Below are 19,404 nucleotides of genomic sequence, written 5' to 3'. Positions count from 1 at the left end.
CTAAAAATAATCACTCCAGACTTCTGCCACCTCAAATCTAAATTATTCTGCTTAGCTTTCAAGGAATTTCATGAGTTGGCCTCAATCCTTTACTGTCAACCTTGCTTTATAAAACATGTTGAAATCTACTCTATCAGTTTCCTGGTATCTCAAGAGATATGCCTTGCTCACATTACCTGAAATACCCTCCAATATCCTTTGGACCCATCCAAAACCTTTCCAGCCAACAAGGCCCATTTTAAGTTCTGTTTCTACCACTGAGCTTTTTCATTGCCTCTGAATACTAACTTCAATAATATCCTGAACCACAGAAGACTACGCTGATATTCCTGATTTTGAGATCCCAAATTAATCTGTACTAGTCTTTCAAAATATTCTGCACACTTGTCAAAGGTTTGTATTCTCTGCAGAACTATAAACTCCGTGAGGGCAGACACTAATCCAATGCCCAACACATAATGTTAACAACACAAGAGTACATATATAGTTTTCTATTGAGCATTATTTTATGTATGCAGTTTCTTCAACTAGCTATAAACACCTTTGAGAGCCCTTCCGAAGACTTCTGTCCATTCAGCAAGGACACAGTTATGAACATACACATAGTAGATTCTTAATATGCTGTGTTGTCCAGTGAAGCAAAAGGCTGACCCCTCTGTGAGAAGGTATGGGTTTCCGCCCATTTCTTGAATGACATGTGCCAAAAGTTTTCTGTTTTGTCTTCTAACATGTTAACATCCACCAGTTACCATGTACTCAGAACAGTTCTTTACAACAATCCTTTTTAAAATCCTTTAATAAACAACTCTGAGTTAAACCCTTCTATGACTCTATGTTTCAGATGAGGAAACCCAAACAGGTTAATTAACCCAAGGTCACGCATCCAATAAGTTAAGAGTGCTGGAATTTGAATCTAGCAAGTCTAGTCTAAACCTTGGCTGTTAACCACTATGCTATTGGTTATAATACCTTATAAAACTATAAGTCAGTAAGATGTTTTGAGCTCTTCTCAGACCAAATAAAAACCCAGTGCCATTCTGGAGGTTACAGTCCTTAGACACATCTTCTTCCTCACAGTATTTCAGTGTTCTGTGGAGGTTACAGTCCTTAGACACATCTTTTTCCTCACAGTATTTCAGTGTTCTCTGTTATGTCCAAGTGTTTTTGTCGCAATGCCTACCCACAGAAATAGTAATTATGTAAAAAGCATTTTCAATGTATTTCAGTAAGGCTTGGATTTTAATGGACTGAAGAACTTTTCTGTAAAATGTTAATCTAGCATTGTGTGGGGGGAAAAAAAACTGCTTTTGAAATAAATGTACTTCAGCTGTGTGACTCTAAGTAAAAGTCACTTCACTCTCTAAATCTTGACTTCCTCCTTGGTAAAATGAGTAGAATTTATACCTTCCTTGTAGGAACTGCTGTGAGAATTAAAAGGAATAATATAGGCAAAGCCCTGGCTAACCCAAACTAGGTCCTCCATAAATGATTAAAATTAAAAGAAAAATTTACAACTACACTTGACTTCTGTAAATACTATGGAGGAATCTTTCAGTATTATACATTTATTATACAAGCCAGGTTTTCAAAAAAATTAAAACTATTTGTCTTTGAGAGGTAGAGGGATAGTCTGGCATTGTTATAGGTAGGCGGTTTCAAAATTAGCTTAACTAAATTAAAAATAAATGAGTGCTCATAAAAGATAATTCAGGGAGTCTACCTGAGATGAGGATTATGTTTTCTACTTGACCTGCAATTTTAACACAAAGTTGTAACTCTTTTTTTCTAAACTGCTAAGAGATGTTTCATAATATCTTTCTAGATGTATATCCTTTTTGTTTCAGATATTAATAGTTTCAAAAAAGGTCTCAAAAACACATCTCCATTATTGTATTTTATGAAAAGTTTTTCCAAGTTGATACGAATGTTTGGTTTTTAAACAGAGTCAATGACATGGGAGTGGGAGGTCACTGATGTGTTGAACCTCGTCAGGAGGAGGACGCAACCAAGTATATGAAGGAAAACATGAATAATTTATCATATCTGAAAGTAAACTCTCAAATTGGTTGTGACTTTTATACTAGAAAACTAGTACTGCTGGAACATAATTAAAAACCTAGAATCATGCTGAGTGGTAACTGTAAGGCAAATTAAGAAGCTATGTAATCACAGCTATAACTACGTGGTTTTTGTGAAAAATCTATCCTAGGCCACAAAGAAAATTTGGGTTTGAGGCCAAGAGACTTTCATGATAATAATACATAACTGATATATCTCAATAACATAAAAATTGCAAGGAGAAAGTGTAACAACAGCAGTATTACTTTCAAGAACTGTGTCAGGAGCTAAAAAAGAATCTCACAAAATTAGATAAATATATCCAGTCTGACATAAACACCATATGGTAACCGCCTTAAGAGACAGGAGTTGTATGTTATGTGTTAAAATTATGACACAGAGGTAGTAAAAGCTGGAAAGCAAATGCAATTTGCACAATTGGGTCTGAAGCCTAATATTTTATTTTTCTAGATAAAAAGAATAAGATTGCAATATTATAGCTTTGGAATTTTTCTCCCATCTAGTTAAACTTCACAGAAAGGAGCAGTTGATATTATATTGCAATAGTTCCCCAAATAGTGGCATGGTTTAGCTGATCTTCCCTGGTTGCACTATTTAATGAATGTTTAAAATTAAATTTAATATAAACACATTCGCAGCAACTGAAAATGGTCTCAAAATTCAAGGGTACAATAATTCTTTTTTTTTCCTGAGGGGCTAGAATCACTCCCACAGTGTAATTAAGAATGTTTCAACTGACCTCTGAATCACTATAAGCATCAAGCATATGGATATCAACTACAGCCAGGAAAGACCTGGAGATGAGTACTATAACATTTCAGGTCTTCTATCAAAGAATATGGCTTTCAACAGAAAAACAGAAACAGCTGAAATCCAAGGGCAATATGCTGCCTCAAGTCCTCCTTAAAAGTAGGGACTGTGCAAATAATATAAATCAACAAATATTTAGATAACATAAATATAAAATAGTTCAAAGTATCTGCCTCCCAAACAAAAAGCCCTCCCCCGCATTAGACAAAAAAAACAAAAACAGATTTTAAAGACTTCCTTTGGAGAAAAGTGGTATAATCTCTATTTACACAAAATACATGATTGTTGCCAAGTTTAGCTGCGGAATTCATCATATTTATAGCAATCTCATTTTGTAAGCATCCTGGCTGCTGAATCCTATAGATTCAGAAAGATAGCAGAAGTTATAGCCTCTTGTTCAGCTATTTTAAAATGGCAGGGGGGATTTCACCTTTGCAAAAGAGCAACAGTGGCCAAAGTAGAAGGTATTTCGAGAGTCCCTTCTAATAGAAAGGCAGTTGGCAGTGCCTGCCTGTGTGTGGACTCATGAGTCATGTCTGACTCTTTGCAACCCCATGGACTGTAGCCCGCCAGGTTCCTGTGTCCACGGGGATTCTCTAGGCAAGAATACTGGAGTGGGTTGCCACTCCCTTTTCCAGGGGATCTTCCTAACCCAGGGATCAAACCTGGGTCTCCTACATTGCAGGCAGATTCTTTACAGCTGAGCCACTGGGGAAGCCCAGAGATATTTCCAGAGTCCCATCTGATAGAAAGGCAGTTGGAAAGTCTTCTACCCTACTAGCTCTGTTTCTTCTTAACAGATATAGGTGAAATTAGAGGAAAAGCTGAAGAGAAGAGGCAGAGATTAAAAGAGAAATGAGAGGAGAAAAAGGAAAATAAGAGGAAACTATAAGAAAGGAGAAAAAGGGAGAAAGATATTTAGTCAAAGGTCTCAATAATACAGTAAGACAAATCAACTCAAAATTCAAACTATGTATGCTGGCTCTAAAGAATAAGTAATTCATTAATTATCATCCCTGTTCTAGAGATAAGGAAACAGAGGCTTTGAACAGTTAAGGCGTGAAGTTAATAAGAGGCAGAAGCTCAGCTCCTTGCTACCTCACAATTTAAGATTACTAAGAATGTTTATATTCACAAAAGTATCACAACATGCTCCTTTAAAGAGAGCCAATATTGCTAGTGCATTCTAAATTACTAGATTTATTTAAAAAATTGATATTCATCTAAATCCTCAAATAGTTTTTATATAAGATAGATATTATGACTTACTTTCCAAATCTATAAAAACCCTTCATTCAAATTGAAAGCACTACTCTACTTACCAGAGATTTAAAAAAAAAAAAAATTAATTCAAGTGATTTTTAAAGCATTAAAAACTGCTTTCCCATAGCACATGAATTTGTAACACACCATGCACTATGAACTCCTGGTTCTTATCATGAGTGGTTTAAAAAAAAGTTAAATTCACTCTAATAATATAAGCATAGTAAAATGTGGTACTTTACACAAGATGTCATATCTGCTGAAGGCCAGAAGTGGTTAAGTAGAAATCCAAAGGACATACTAGGCTGCTGGCAATGCTTTCATGAGGCCGTTTTTGTCTACATTTGTGGTGTGTGTATGTTAAGTCACTTCAGTTGTGTCCAACTCTTTGTGACCCTATTGACTGTAGCCCACCAGGCTCCTCTGTCCATGGGATTCTCCAGGCAAGAATACTGGAGTGGATTGCCTTACCCTCCTCCAGGGGATCTTCCTGACCCAGGGATCGAACCCATATTTCTTACGTCTCCTGCTTTGGCAGGTGGGTTCTTTACCACTAGCGCCACCTGGGAAGCCCACATCAGTGGTAGTTTTCCATTAAAAAAAAAAAAGTAATCCACAATATTCTCAGCCTGGATACAGATTAATTCCAGAGGCTTCTAAATCTCCACATTCAATTTCTATAGCCATCTTAAGTAGGTGGATTCCTGAAAAAACTGTGCCTTGAACTAACTAGCCAGATGTCACATCACCTGCAGCAGACTGTTGAGGATTTGACTATTCATATGAATTATTCTAAATTTGACAAGAATATACTAGTCACTATATAATAACTACACTGTTATTCATTAACACAAGTATAATAATGTTAACCTCATTAATACTTTTGAGTTATTTTCAATAATTCATGTTGTTTCATTCTCAGCTTCTTAACTGACCCTTTGGCCTAATGGTTACCTAGGACTTGAGGTACCAAATTGTGACGATGAACAAAATACTCCAAGGTTACACTGAGAAAGGACAACCTAATTACTGGTCTACTATAGAATTAAGTGAATGTTATCAAGCAGAATAAAAATATATATGCTAAATTGCCCATCTTTTCCTTCTGCACTACAAAAAATTTAAGAAATACAGCAAAAGTTGAATCAATAATCACACAGGGGAAAAACAGATAAGAAATGACACAGCTGTTAATATAATAAAATTTAAAATGAAAGCAAGTGAAAAGTGGTTCTAAGCCAGACTTGTATGCACCCAGTAGCCTAATAAATAAATGTTACTCACAAAAGTATACAGTAAAACTAACAAAACTTTAACACTAGTTTCTATAAAGAAATACCCAATAAGAAACAACAAAATGATCTGCTTCTTTTTGGCAGTAGTAGCATTACAGGAAACCAAGTTATTCAAGTTGAAAATTAGTTTCTTTTTTAATGGAAAACAGTCAGAAAAGGACTTTAATCCACTTGGCATATGCCAGTTGTCCAACAATCTATATAAGATAGGCACTGTCAGTGACAAAAAGTGATTATGTGAGGCTTAAAACTCACTGTATTTATAATATGTATCCCAAAGGACATTATTACTACTGTTTTAAGGCCTATAGTCTCAAATGTACTATAAAATTATCTCAGCTTTGGGAGTTTCCTTTTTGAATCTCCTAGCATCCAGTAAATTCACACCCACAGCTCAGTTTTTCTAGTAACTAAAGAAAGCAATTCAGACCAACAAGAGGAAAATGTGTTAACCTCTCCAGGGATCAGGATATTTTAGAAAATGCAGCCTTGACTCAAGGGAATGAACTGCTAGTAATGATTACTGGCGGTGGCAAGAGATACTCTGGGAGGAAAAATGTGTCAAATCATATCAGCAGGTGGGCAGCCCACTTTGCTTATCACTAAGACTGGGATGATTATTGTACTATATAGTATTAATACATTCATATTATGTGTGTATAAATACCATACATATATATATATTTTTCAATCTGTAGGGCATGGTCCTAGTATTGAAAACTAATGCAATGTTAGCTTAAACTACTCAGTTTATATAAATATATGCTGCATACCCTTGTCTCACATCTAACTTTCACTAGAATAATAATTATTTTGATTTCAATTGATCTGTTATTTCTCAAGAACAGACATATTTTTACTTCATGCAAATTCATGTCAATATTTTTAAGGTGTTACTGAATTGGAAAACTACCCCTCTTATTCTATTTCAACACTTTAGCAGTGATATACAGATTTTTCTGATTCCCAGTTTAACATCCAAATACAGAAAATAAACTAAATACACAGATTGAACTTTTTTTTTTTTTAACAACTTTAAGGAAATGCTGAAGATAGAATCTAGGAAATGCCATATTTTATGTTAACTTTAGGTGAAATTATAAAATAGAAATTCATCATTTAGTGTAAATAAAAATAGCATCCCTTTGAAAAAAAGACCTTATCACATGTGCAAATTAAATAAATACAGATAATAGTGCAAAGTAAATAAATACACAATTACAACACCCTCAAAACTGTATCTAATTCATGACTCAATTCTAATACCTTATTATAGTTTTATAATAATTCGAGAGGCTGAAATTTATAAATTCTATTAAACTCAAAGGCTTTTCAGAACACTAAAATAATACTAAGACCATTATAATTTATGAATAATCATTTTTTAAACATATTTGCATTTTCACATAAATAACTATGGAAATTTAACTCAGAAGAAAAATATAATACCATAATCCATTAAAGAAAGAAAATACAGTGAGTTAGGTCAGTTTTTTAAGAAATAAGTTAGTATATTCAAGAGCACTTTTCTTCTTCACTAACATAGGAAAGTGAAACAAAATTAGCATTTTACTCCATGACAGAAAATTTACTGTACTTCTAAATGCTACTCTATCTCCAAAAATGCACTTCTCATTGTTTTGGAATACACACATAGTTTGTATTTGTGGATTAGCAGTGCTATTTTCTTCTTGAGAAGATATTACAAAATGAAACACTCAAATGAACAAAACCTCACAGCAAAATTTTAGGACATCTAAAAATCATCTTGGCTGGGTCATATTTCAAAGACAATGATTAATGTTGTTAGTCAGTAGGGGGGAAAAAGTCAGTAGAAATATAAAATACGAAAAGTCTTTAAAATCCAGACAGTAAATATAAAAAGAGACAGACTTAAGTGAAATCTGGGAAAGATATTTAAAGAAATGAGGTATGATGGAGCTATAGTGCTACAATTCATCTCAACATATTAAGTTTTAATAATAACCTCTACTTCAGAATTGCAGAATCAGCAAAAATCATAAACTATCTGCTGCTGTGTTCTTGTGACCTTTCTGGTCAGATTTTTAATAGTCACTAGTAAATACATTCAAAATAAGCATTAAGCTAACTGCATAATCATATGGTAAGCATATCTGCCACTTAAGGCAAATTATAAGTAAAAATGTAAGCAACCAATTTTGTATTAATAATAAATACAGCCTCAAGCATTTAACATGATCAATATTTTAAAAATTTAAATAATAAATGCAACAATTTTATACAGAACTGTACCATTTATTATACACACAAGTTGATCAGTTCCCTTTGTTTACAAAGGCTGGTTATAGACAAAATGGAATGTTACAGTACCATCTTGCATAAAATTTTAGTACAATTTTGTACTAGAAAAAGGGTGCAAAAACACCAGCCTAATAAATCTGATTAAATGAAGTATCTTTTCTTTCTTTTTAAAAAGTACATCATTAACACATACACCACAAACTGTACATAAGCTCACTTTTAAATCACCAGTTGAAGATACGGGTAGCAGGTACGTTGTAGAATTAACCATTCCTCCCATCAGTTTATTAAAGGCTTGCTCTGCTACTCATTCAGGAGCCTTTGTTGACATGTAAGCTTGTAATATGAATTACTTAACTCAGGTAAGTACAATTTAAAGGAGGCCAACAACAGCTGCCAGGAATTATTTGTAGTAAGATACGTCCTTCTCACAGAAAATTCACTGAGGAGCAAAGATTTTTCATGTATCATTCTTCTGTAAATTTAGAGTAGCTGCTCAAGATTCTCCATTTTGAACTTTGGATGTTGGTGGTTGCATGAAATCCTTAAAAGGAACTAGTGCCTCTTTCAGGGCAGAACAGACCTCGGAAGATGAGCAGGTGATGCATTCCACTAGAGTTGGGTATAAGGCAATTACTTGTGCCCAGGTATTTCCATCAACTGTAATGAAAGTATAAGGAAAGAGGGGGCTGAATTAGCAGATTATCTAGTTAATACAAACACATTCCTTTAAATCCAATGCAAAAATTTTTTTTCTAAAATATGGAGATTCCACAAGCTTGTACCTTTCTTTAAAGTCTAGAAGACATGATCAGTGTGCAGACTCATCAATACCACCAAATATGATCAAGTATTTAAATGATACTTCAGTTTGTGAAGGGCTTGGAAGCTAACAAAACAACTTAGAATAATTCAAACTTTTATCATTTTCAGTATAATAGCCAGAGAAGAAAGTGTACTTTTCAAGAACAATTAGAAAACAATTCAATTTTGGGGAATTCCCTGGCGGTCCAGTGGTTAGGATTCTATGCTCTCACTGCCAAAGGCCAGGGTTCAATCCCTGGTCGGGGAATCAAGATCCCACACACTAAGTGGCATTGCAAAAAAAAAAAAATCCATTTTTTTATGCAGTTGTAGGCTAAAAAATATATACATCTTAAATTTTTTTCCTAGTAATGACCTTAATATTGATGGTAACTTCAAATGACTACACATACATCCCTTCTTCTCTTATACTTTTTGCTAATCTTTAATGTATATGAGTAGACTTAAACTATAGTGGGGAGGGACACTTTTGCCTTCCTCATCACTATTATGAACAACTAGTACAGTGAAATGCTATCTGTGAATGGACAACAGTGTTACACCACAATTACTTGATTTCCTTATGCACTGAGATCATATATTACATTTCTGTTTTCCTCTAAGTATTGTGCACATTGTTGAGAGCACAATACACAATAAAAACGGATGACAGACTTTTCTTAGACAGTATATGTATATGGCACTTAGTGGAACAAGTCTCAAATCTGGGAGGTAGTGTAGTATAAAAAAAAAGCACAGTACACTATGCATAGGAGCTTTTGTTCCATTTTTCACTCCAATTTACTGAGTGTCTACTAAGTATCTAAAAACCTTTCTGAAATAAGGTAGTGCTGGGTGTCCCTGAACAAGTCATATAATTTCTCATGTCTCTACTATAGAATAAAGGAATGAGGTTCTCAAATTAGTGTTCTTCAAAAAAAAAAATTGATGATCAAGTAAGTCTGGCAAATGTTATACATATTATCTTCCCTTTTGGGGATTCACAGTTCACATGAATTTATTAAATGCTCATAATGAAAGAACAGGTTTAACTTATCAATTCAGGGTTTCCAAAATTAATTTGACTATGAAATTTTTCCATTCAGTATCCACTGACATCCCTCAACATTAATATTCATTCAATAGTACATATCTTGGGAAATGCTAATCTATTTTTAATCTCTTCTCTACCCAAATAGGCTTCCTCAGAGCAGAGGTAAGAAAAAAAAAAGGCGAGTGGGACTGATGGATATAGGTAAGGGAGCAAATGTCAGGCCAGAGCTGTTCTGCTTTTTATCAGTTTTGTATGTTGGAAATCCATATCAGATTTCATTTGTAAGAAGAATTTTGCTGCTTAACAACAACAAAGAAACATTTTAAAAACCAATGGCGTAAGTAATTTTAAACAGTTTGCTCCAGTAGTTGTCTACAGAACTTTCTACTAATCACTTAACAAAAAGATTACACTAAAAGAATTCTGGGAAAAGGCAAAGTAGTAAGGGCCAGGAATCTGTCTACCCACTTAGAAAACAATTGAATTGGCAGAATCTGAGGCAACTGTTTTGAAACTCTGGAGCCTACTGAAGGTTGCAGATTCCAAGATTTGGACAGTATATTGTGGTTAATTTTTGTCAATCTAAGCCTTTAGCACAGTAGCAGCCTACCTATCCCCACTTCTAGCCATGTGGGAAGCAGCTGTGCTCATGTTCCTAGCACAGCCTTGGACGGCTTGTGGGAGGCCAGAGTAGGAAAAAGGGACCCTATCCTTCAAATATCAAGGATCTGTGCTCTAATTGCTACTTCTGATCACAGACAGAGGCTTCAGGAACAAAAATCAACAACAACAAATAGTTAAAAAATGGGAAAAGGATTTGAAAAGACATTTCTCCAAAGAAGATATACAAATGGCTGATAAAGTACATGAAAAGATGCTCAACATCATTAATTGTTAGGAAAACGCAAATGGAAACTACAATTAGGTACCCTCTCACACTTAACAGAATGGCTATTGTTAAAAAACAAACAGAAAACAAGCATAGGTGAGGATGTGGAGAAAACACAGCTCGGGTTCACTGTTGGTGGTAACGTAAGATATGGTACAGCCACCGTGGGAACAATATGGTAGTTCTCAAAAAACAAAAAATAGAATTTAAAGTAGGATCCAGAAATTTTGGAAAACTTCTGGATATAATTATACATTCAAAAGAATTAAAAACAGGATCTCAAAGAGATATCTGTATGCACTTGTTCACAGCAGCATTATTCACAACAGCGAACACATGGAAGCAACCCAAGTGTCCAACAGATGAATGAATACATACACACACAGAATGGAATATTATCTGGCCTCAAAAACAGAAGGAAATTCTGCAACATACTAAAATATGGATAAGATTTAACAACATTAGCTAAGTGAAATAATAAGGCAAACATGGTATGTTTCAACTTACATGAGGTAGTTAAGAGTAGTCAAGATCACAGAGATAAAAATTAGAATGGTGATTACCACAGGCTTGGAGAAGTGGGGAATGGGGAATTATTGTTTAATGAGTACAGAGTTTCAGTTACAAAATGGAAAGAGTTACATACATGGACAGAGGTGATAGTTACCAACACTGTGAATGCATTTAATACCACTGAAAAAACAGTTAGGATGATGAGTTTTTTAACATGTATTTTACTGTGATAAAGTAATTTTTTGGGAAAAAAGATTGCATAGATTGAAAGCTATCTAGATTGGCCCAGACTTATTCCTGGTTTATTGTAGGAAAACACAAAGATACATTATTTAAGATAACATCATAAAACTCAGGGGAAGCTACTCAAATTTCTTAAATTTTTTAAAAAAATATGTTTTAAAAACTAACAACCATAGATCTTCATGGGCACTCTGGACTTAACTATCAAAAACAATGAAAAAGCTACACATACTGATACAGAAGAATCTTTATTTTATGAAGTGGAAAAAATGAAGTGTGTTCACAATAGTAGGTAAGATATGGGGCTATTATGAATATTTATTTGTGTTAAAAACTGGGGGCATATTGGAGCACAGTTGACTTCTGAACAACACAGGTCTGAATGGTGTGGATCCACATATACGCAATAAATACTGCAGTGCTACATGATCCCCGGTCGGTTGAGTCCAAGCATGCAGAACCCCAAATATGGAAGAACCATCTAAGTTATAGAGGAATTTATGACTGCTCGGAAGGTCAGCACCCCTAATTCCTGCATTGTTCAAGAGCCAACTACACATATATTTGTATTTACATAATAAACTTATGGAAGAATCCACAAACTAATAAAAATGGTTGACTATGGAAAGATAGGAGCCTGGCAGGTACAGAACAACGGATACAGATACAGAACAGGGGAAAGACTGCTGTTCCCTGTATATCTTTCTACAGTTTTGAGTTTTTGAACCATGTGTATATTCACTATTTTTTCAAATTTTTAATTAAAGAGTAAGATGATAAATAAGTCAAAAAAAAATACCTCCCCCACCAGAGAACCCTAAAACAAATAACAAATGTTCTAAACAAATACTGGGTGAACACTGGCTCTGCTGGCTTCCAGCAGTCCAACATATTTCTGCTGGGAAGGCCCAATGTTCTCCAAGTTGTTTTCTTTTTTCTTATTTCTGAATGGAGTTTAGCATATCGTGTTAATATGTTACTATGTCATCATTTATTTAACTTAAATCTTCACTTAATATACCCACAGGCATAATTCAAACTTTCTTGAACAATTTTAACATTAATTTAGTTAAATCATCTATCATTAATACACTGCCCTATCCATGGCCCATTGACTTTTCAAAAAAAGGCTATTGAGTTTTCCTTCCCTTTTCTTCCATTATACAAATTCTGGTTACATTCTTAACAGCTATCCAAAGATCATAAAAAATACATTTGCCATTCTTACTATATCTATAGCAATAACATGAAAAATAGATAATTTCCTGTTTACTTCTTAAGTATAATATATTTCTAAGAATCAAATTCTACCTTGTGATCTAATAAAGATTTTACTGGTCTCTAGGAAGTCAATGCATGATTTCCCTTTCTGAAAAATAAACCAGAACATCTTATTAAGATTATTCAAATTTGAACTTGATAGGATAAATTAAGGACATTTGTTCAAGAATTTTTCTTAGAAATTCTACACCTTCTTTTTGAGGTTGAATATACACAAGTCTACTGCTTCTTGAAATTTAGTATAATGTGCCCTCTAGGCCAAAGTAACAGTCGGTGAATTTTGAAAGGAGCAAAATATGTATTTGATTATATAACAACTGACAGGAACAAATTATCCTGGGATTCATTTATTAGGAACCTATGTTCTTCTTGGGTCTTAAAAGTAATGCTGCTTAAAGCATCAATCTGCTTGTACCAGAATGCAAATAAACAGACTTCTTCTCTAACAAAGTCTTACTGTATAAAAAAGTAAGCTAAACCAGTGTGCTTAGTGACACAATTGACTTACACTCTGATGCCAGCTCTTTATCTTGTCCTGAACCAGTAACAAACTCTTAAAACCAGTGGCTGGTCCAAAAAAAAACTCAGTGGTGGTAGCGTGTTTCAGAATAGAATACAACATGATTAAAAAGCCTGTCAAGAACTTTACGCTTTAAGGGGAGTGAGTCATGTACACATGGGACTATAATACAGACAGAGAGCTTCAGGAGCACACAGAAGAGAGCTACAACTTCACCAAAAGGAGAAACCACTCACCTTCAAGGAATAAAATCAAGGCTTAAAAGTGGTGTGATATCTGACCAGGGTGGACACAGGCAGGAGAATGAAATGAGGAAAGGATTGGGAGTGCCTGGGTAGACTGACAATGTGAGTTTGGTGGGAGAATAGTATATATGAAGTCCAGTGGGAGATAAAAGCATGAAGAGAATAGAGTTAAGACAGTAGGATGCTCTGTATTTGGTAGGTAGTGGTAATGAAAAAGATTATTTTGTTCTGTTTTATAAGGATGGGAAAATGAATCACCAATGCAGCACTTTTAGAAAAATCATTTTTGGCATTAATGTAAAGAATGGACTGGATAGAAATGAGTAACAGAAAAGGGGAAACAAATGAGAAAGCGCTATAAAAATGATCCAAAGCTATTTATATGATAAATGGGTACAAATGCAGAATAGAAGACTCTTATGACCCAAAAGACTCAGTCATGTTCTACATTAAAAATATATAAAATATAAATTATCCACACAGCTGCTGCTTAGAGTGCTCAGTCGTGTCTGACTCTTTGTGACCCCATGGACTATAGCCCACCAGGCTCCTCTGATGGGGATTCTCCAAGGAAGAATACTAGAGTGGGTTGCCATGCCCTCCTCCGGGGATCTTCCCAACCCAGGGATTGAACTCAGGTCCTTGCCAGCGGATTCTTTACCGCCTGAGCACCATTTAGGCCAATTTGGGCCTCCCAGGTGGCGCTAGTGGTAAAGTACCCCATCTGCCAACGCAAGAGTTGTAAGAGATGCAAGTTCAAGCTCTGGGTTGGGAAGATCCCCCGGAGGAGGGCACGGCAACCCACTCCAGCATTCTCGCCTAGAGAATCCCATGGACTTCATCTCTTCCCTTTAACCTACAACTATTAATAGTAAAATATCTTTAACTCAGTAAAAGTGTCTCTGCCCAATACATCAGGATTGCAGAGAATTCCACACATCTGTACAACTATACATACGACTGGATAGACTGAAAATTCTCTGGCAGTCCAGTAGTCAGGATGCCAGACTCTCACTGCCAAGGGCCTGGTTTGTTTTGATCCTTGTCGGGGAACTAAGATCCCACAAACAGCATGGCCAAAAAGAAAAGAAAAAAAAAAAAAAAAGAGTGGATGGACTGAAATACACAGAGGAGGAAGGACTGGGGAAACAGTGGAGGTGGTACCTGCAGTCCTGGATCCCCAGTCACAGCAGCGAATCCCACAGAAAACCTAGGAGCAGTAGGGCAGGTGACACAATGACTCTGGCTTCTCAGCCACAGCAGTGACTACGGCTACAGGGAACCACGCAACAATAGCGACATCACCCCTCCAGTCACAGAAACCCATGTGAGTCTGGTCCCTCTGCCCACAGCAGCAGTGTCCATGAAACGGATAACCCTGAACGTGGTAACAGCATCAGACCCCAGCTCCTCACTGCACCCACCCTCTCTCCCCACTGCAGTGGACCCAGGAGATCCCAGACATGGTGGAGATACCCACCATACCAGTGACCTAGGCCGCAACACTGGCAGCAACAAGGTACCAGCAACCCCTAAAGCAAAGTAGTGACAAGGGCACCAGATGCTACCTCTGGCAGAAGCAGTGGACAGTGAAAAGTGCCAATTCTCACTCTAACCACAGGCATCGCAGATAAGAGAAATCAAAAACTTGTACTATAGTGCCACCTACTGAAAAACAAAAGAAAGGCCTCTCATCACTAACCTGTTACATTGTTAAAATCAAATAAAAAAGAAGCTTTACTAAAGAAAAAAGGTGTTTGTTCCTTCAAATATATCAGAGGAACAATTTTCATCAAGCAACATGAAAAATCAAAGTAACATGGTATCAGAAAAGAAAATGACAATTCTCCAGAAGCCAAACTTAAAATCACCCAACACTGCAATCTGATTGATAAAATTAAAACAGCTGACAGAGGAGCCTAGTGGGCTACAGTCCACGGGGTCACAAGAGTCAGACATGACTTAGCAACCACACCACCACCACCCACCACCACCACCCACCACCACCACCTAAAGAAATTTAGAAAGCTACAAGAAAGCTCAGATAGAATAGTATGATGAGTTTAGGAATAAAATTAGTGAACAGAAGGAATATGTTACCAAAGAGACTGAACTCTAAAAAATAACCAAACAAACTCTGGAGCTGAAGAACTCAATAAAAAGAGATGAAGAATGTATGTAACATATGGGAAATAGAACACACCATATGGAAGAGAATTAGCTAACTCAAAGATAGAAACTGTGGGTCTTCCCTGGTGGTCCAGTGTTTAAGAATCCACCTTTCAATACAGAGGATGTAGGTTTGATCCCTGGTTGGGGAACTAGGATCCCACCTGCCACGGAGCCCTCATGCCCCAACTAAAGAGAAGTCCACACACCACAACGAAAACCCAATGCAGTCAAAAATAATAAATAAATGTTTAAAAAGATAGAAATTTTATAATGATATAGGTAGGAGAGGAAAGAGACCTAAGATTTTTTTTAAAGGAAGAAATTATATAAGAACTATCCAGTCCTATTAGGAAAGGCAACAACAGAGTAATGGGCATTCCGGAAGAAGGAGGGCTTCTCTTCTCTGGTGGCTCAGTGGTAAAAGAATCCGCCTGCCAGTTCAGGGGCTGCAGGAGACACAGGTTCGATCCCTGGGTTGGAAAGATCTTGTGGAGGAGGAAATGGCAACCCACTTCAGTGCTGACAGAAGAGCCTGGCAGGCTACAGACCACAGGGTCAAAGAATTGGACACAACCAGGCAACTGAACACACACACAGGAGAAGAAAGGAAGAAGGGAGTAGACAGTTTATTTAAAGAAACAATAGCTGAGACCTTCCCAAACCTGCGGAAGCAACTGCATATACAAGTCCATTAAGCCAAGAGAACACCTAATTACCTCAATGCAAAAAGACCTTCTCCAGGACAAATTATATTAAAACTGCGAAAAGATCAATGACAAAGAAAGAATTTTAAAGTCATCCAGGGGAAAAAGAATGGTAACCTACCATTAGGTAACCCATTAGGCAATCAGATTCTCAGCAGAAAATCTATATAGGCCAGGAGAAGAATACTCAAAATGTTGAAAGATTAAAAACCTACCAGCCAAGCCTACTCTATCCAGCAAAGTTATCCTTCAGATATGAAAGAGAAATAAAGCCTTTTCCAGACAAATGAACTGAGGCAAAAGACCTCCCTTATAAAAAATGTGGAAAGAAGCTCTTCTACTTGAAACAAAAAGATAAAAGTACACAAAACACTGAATAAAGTGATAATACAGATAAAAATCTTTTAAATAATTATAACATAAAGGTTAAAGAGGGAAAAGCAGTAAAAAAAAAATAATTTAGGAATGAAATCACAACATAAAAAAGGGTAATCTGAGACAACAAAAAAACACAAAAGGGAATAGGAAAAGGACAGAACATGTACAGGCAAATAAAATGTGCTATTAGCAGAAAAAGAAATATTTCATCAGTGAGACACTTCACAGAAACATCAAGGTAAACACAAAATATAAATCTAGAGCAGAGACAGAAAATATAAAAAAAGAGAAAACTGAGGAAAATATCACAAAACCCACAAATGAAAATGGTGTAAACACAAGGAAAAAGAAAGAATGTAGATATAGACCAACCAGAAAAAAAGATAAAATGGCAGTCCTCAGTCCTCATCCATTAATAATCACTCTAAATGTAAATGGATTGAATTCACCAATCAAAAGACACAGAGTGGCTGGATGGATTAAAAAACAAGACCCAAGCACATGCTGCCTCCAGGAGACTCATGTCATCTCTAAAGACAAACACAGGCTCAAAGTGAAGGGATCGAAGATGATACTCCAAGCACATGATAGCCAAAAGGAAGCAGATGTAATATCTGTATGTACTCTTATCAGACAAAACACACTTTGAGCCAAAAAAAGGTAACAAGAGACAAAGATGAACACTGTATAATGATAAAGGGGAAAATTCATCAAGAAGACATAACAGTTTCTAATATATATGTACCTATCCCAGGTGGTGTTAGTGGTAAAGAACCTGGCTGCCAAGAGACACAGGTTCAATCTCTGGGTCGGGAAGATCCCCTACAGGAAGGCATGGTAACCCATTCCAGTATTCTTGCCTGGAAAATCCCATGGATAGAGGAGCCTGGTGGTCTATATAGTCGATGAGGTCACAGAAGAGTCACAAACGACTTATCAACTGAACAACAAAAACACAGAAACAGCAAAATATATAAAGTAATTATTAATAGATCTAAAAGGAGAAACTGACAGCAACACAATACCAGTGGGTGACTTTAACACCCCACTTACAGCAATGGATAGATCATTCAGACAGAAAGTCAACAAAGAAGTAAGTGGCCTTCAATGAATCAGACCAGATGGGTTTGATAGACATATATAGAACATGCCATCCAAATGCACCAGAATACACATTCTTCTCTAGTACACATGGAACATTACTAAGGACAGACAACATGTTGGGGCACAAAACAAGTCTCAATAAATTTAAGAAGACTGAAGCCATATCAAACATCTTTTCCAATCACAATAGTATGACACTAGAAATCAACTACAAAAAGAAAATTGGAAAAATCACAAATATGTGGAAACTAAAAAACATGCTGCTGCTGCTAAGTTGCATCAGTCGTGTCCGACTCTGTGCAACCCCATAGACGGCAGCCCACCAGGCTCCACTGTCCCTGGGATTCTCCAGGCAACAACACTGGAGTGGGTTGCCATTCCCTTCTCCAACGCGTGAAAGTGAAAAGTGAAAGGGAAGTCGCTCAGTCGTGTCCAACTCGTAGCGACCCCATGGACTGCAGCTCACCAGGCTCCCCCCCATCCCTGGGATTTTCTAGGCAAGAATACTAGAGTGGGATGCCATTGCCTTCTCTGAAAAAACATGCTACTGAACAAATATTGAGTCAATGAAGAAATCAAAGGGTAAATTTTAAAAACACCTGAAGACAAATGGAAACAAAAATATAACATTCCGAAATCTACATGATGCAGCAAAAGTGGTACTTATGTGGAAGTTTACAGCAATATAGGCTTACCTCAAGTAATAAGAAAATTCTCAAAAAAATCTAACCTTACATATAACGGAACTAGAAAAGAAGGATGAATGAAGCTCAAAGTCAGTGGAAGAAAGGAAATAATAAAGACCAGAGCAGAAACAACTGAGAGAGAGACTAACAGCAAAAGTCAATAAAACTAAGAGCATACTAGTACAGTGTATACACAAGTAAAAATAAAATACTGTACACATGAAACATATAATATTACAAACCAATGTTACCTCAATAAATAAAATAATAATAAACCATGAGGTATTACCTGAAACCTGTTAAAATAGTGTCGTCAAAAAAAGAAGAAACATTAAGTGTTAGCAAGGATATGGAGAAAAGGTAACACTGGTGCCTGTGAATGGGAATGTAATTTAGTACATCTACCATGAAAATCTGTAGAGAGTGTCCTCAAAAAAATAAAACTAGAACTATGATCCAGCAACTCCACTTCTAGGCATATGTCCAAAGAAACTGGAAGCATATCTCAAAGAAATATTTGTATCCCCATGTTCACTGTAGCGTTACTGACAGTAGCCAAGACATAGAAACAACCGAAGTATCCATCAGTGGAAGACGACTAATGATGCAGTATGTATGTATATGCATATTTACATATATTTGTAAACACACACACACACAACAAAATATTACTCCACCATGAGAAGGAAGAAAATCCTGCCATGTGAGTCAATGGAATGGACCTGAGGGCATTATGTTAAATGAAATGTCACACCGAGAAAGATAAATACTAGTATTATATTGCTTGTATGTGGAATCTAGAAAAACTGAACTCAAAGAAACAGAGGGTAAAACGGTGGTCACTAAGAACTGAGAGTGTTGGGGAAATGGGTAGATGTTGGTCAAAGGATACAAATTTCCAGGTATAAGATGAATAAGTTCTGGAGATTTAACACACAGCATGGTGATTACAGTTAATAATACCATATTATATGCCTGCAAGTTGCTAAGAGTAAATTTTAAACCTTCTCACTGCAAGAAAAGAAATGGTAATTATGTGACATATTGAAAATATATCAAATCAACAAGTTGTATACCTTCA

The 19,404-nt window shown here is 36.1% G+C and overlaps 1 protein-coding gene across 6 annotated transcripts in view; it reads right to left on the bottom strand.

The window, feature by feature from the left end:
• Positions 1 to 5,557: 5,557 nt before the first annotated feature.
• MON2 (MON2 homolog, regulator of endosome-to-Golgi trafficking) overlaps positions 5,558 to 19,404 on the bottom strand; it is a 112,832-nt gene continuing 98,985 nt past the window's right edge. For all 6 annotated transcript variants that reach the window (XM_027542420.1, XM_027542416.1, XM_027542419.1 and 3 more), the window contains one exon: positions 5,558 to 8,390. In XM_027542420.1, the coding sequence (XP_027398221.1) occupies positions 8,227 to 8,390 (164 nt within the window). In that variant the 3' untranslated portion in view covers positions 5,558 to 8,226. The remainder of the gene's footprint in view (positions 8,391 to 19,404) is intronic.

The sequence above is a fragment of the Bos indicus x Bos taurus genome, chromosome 5, assembly GCF_003369695.1.
Source record: "Bos indicus x Bos taurus breed Angus x Brahman F1 hybrid chromosome 5, Bos_hybrid_MaternalHap_v2.0, whole genome shotgun sequence".
NCBI lineage: Eukaryota > Metazoa > Chordata > Mammalia > Artiodactyla > Bovidae > Bos > Bos indicus x Bos taurus.
Note: the sequence above shows the minus strand (reverse complement) of the source record. Positions and strands in the feature narration are given on the sequence as shown.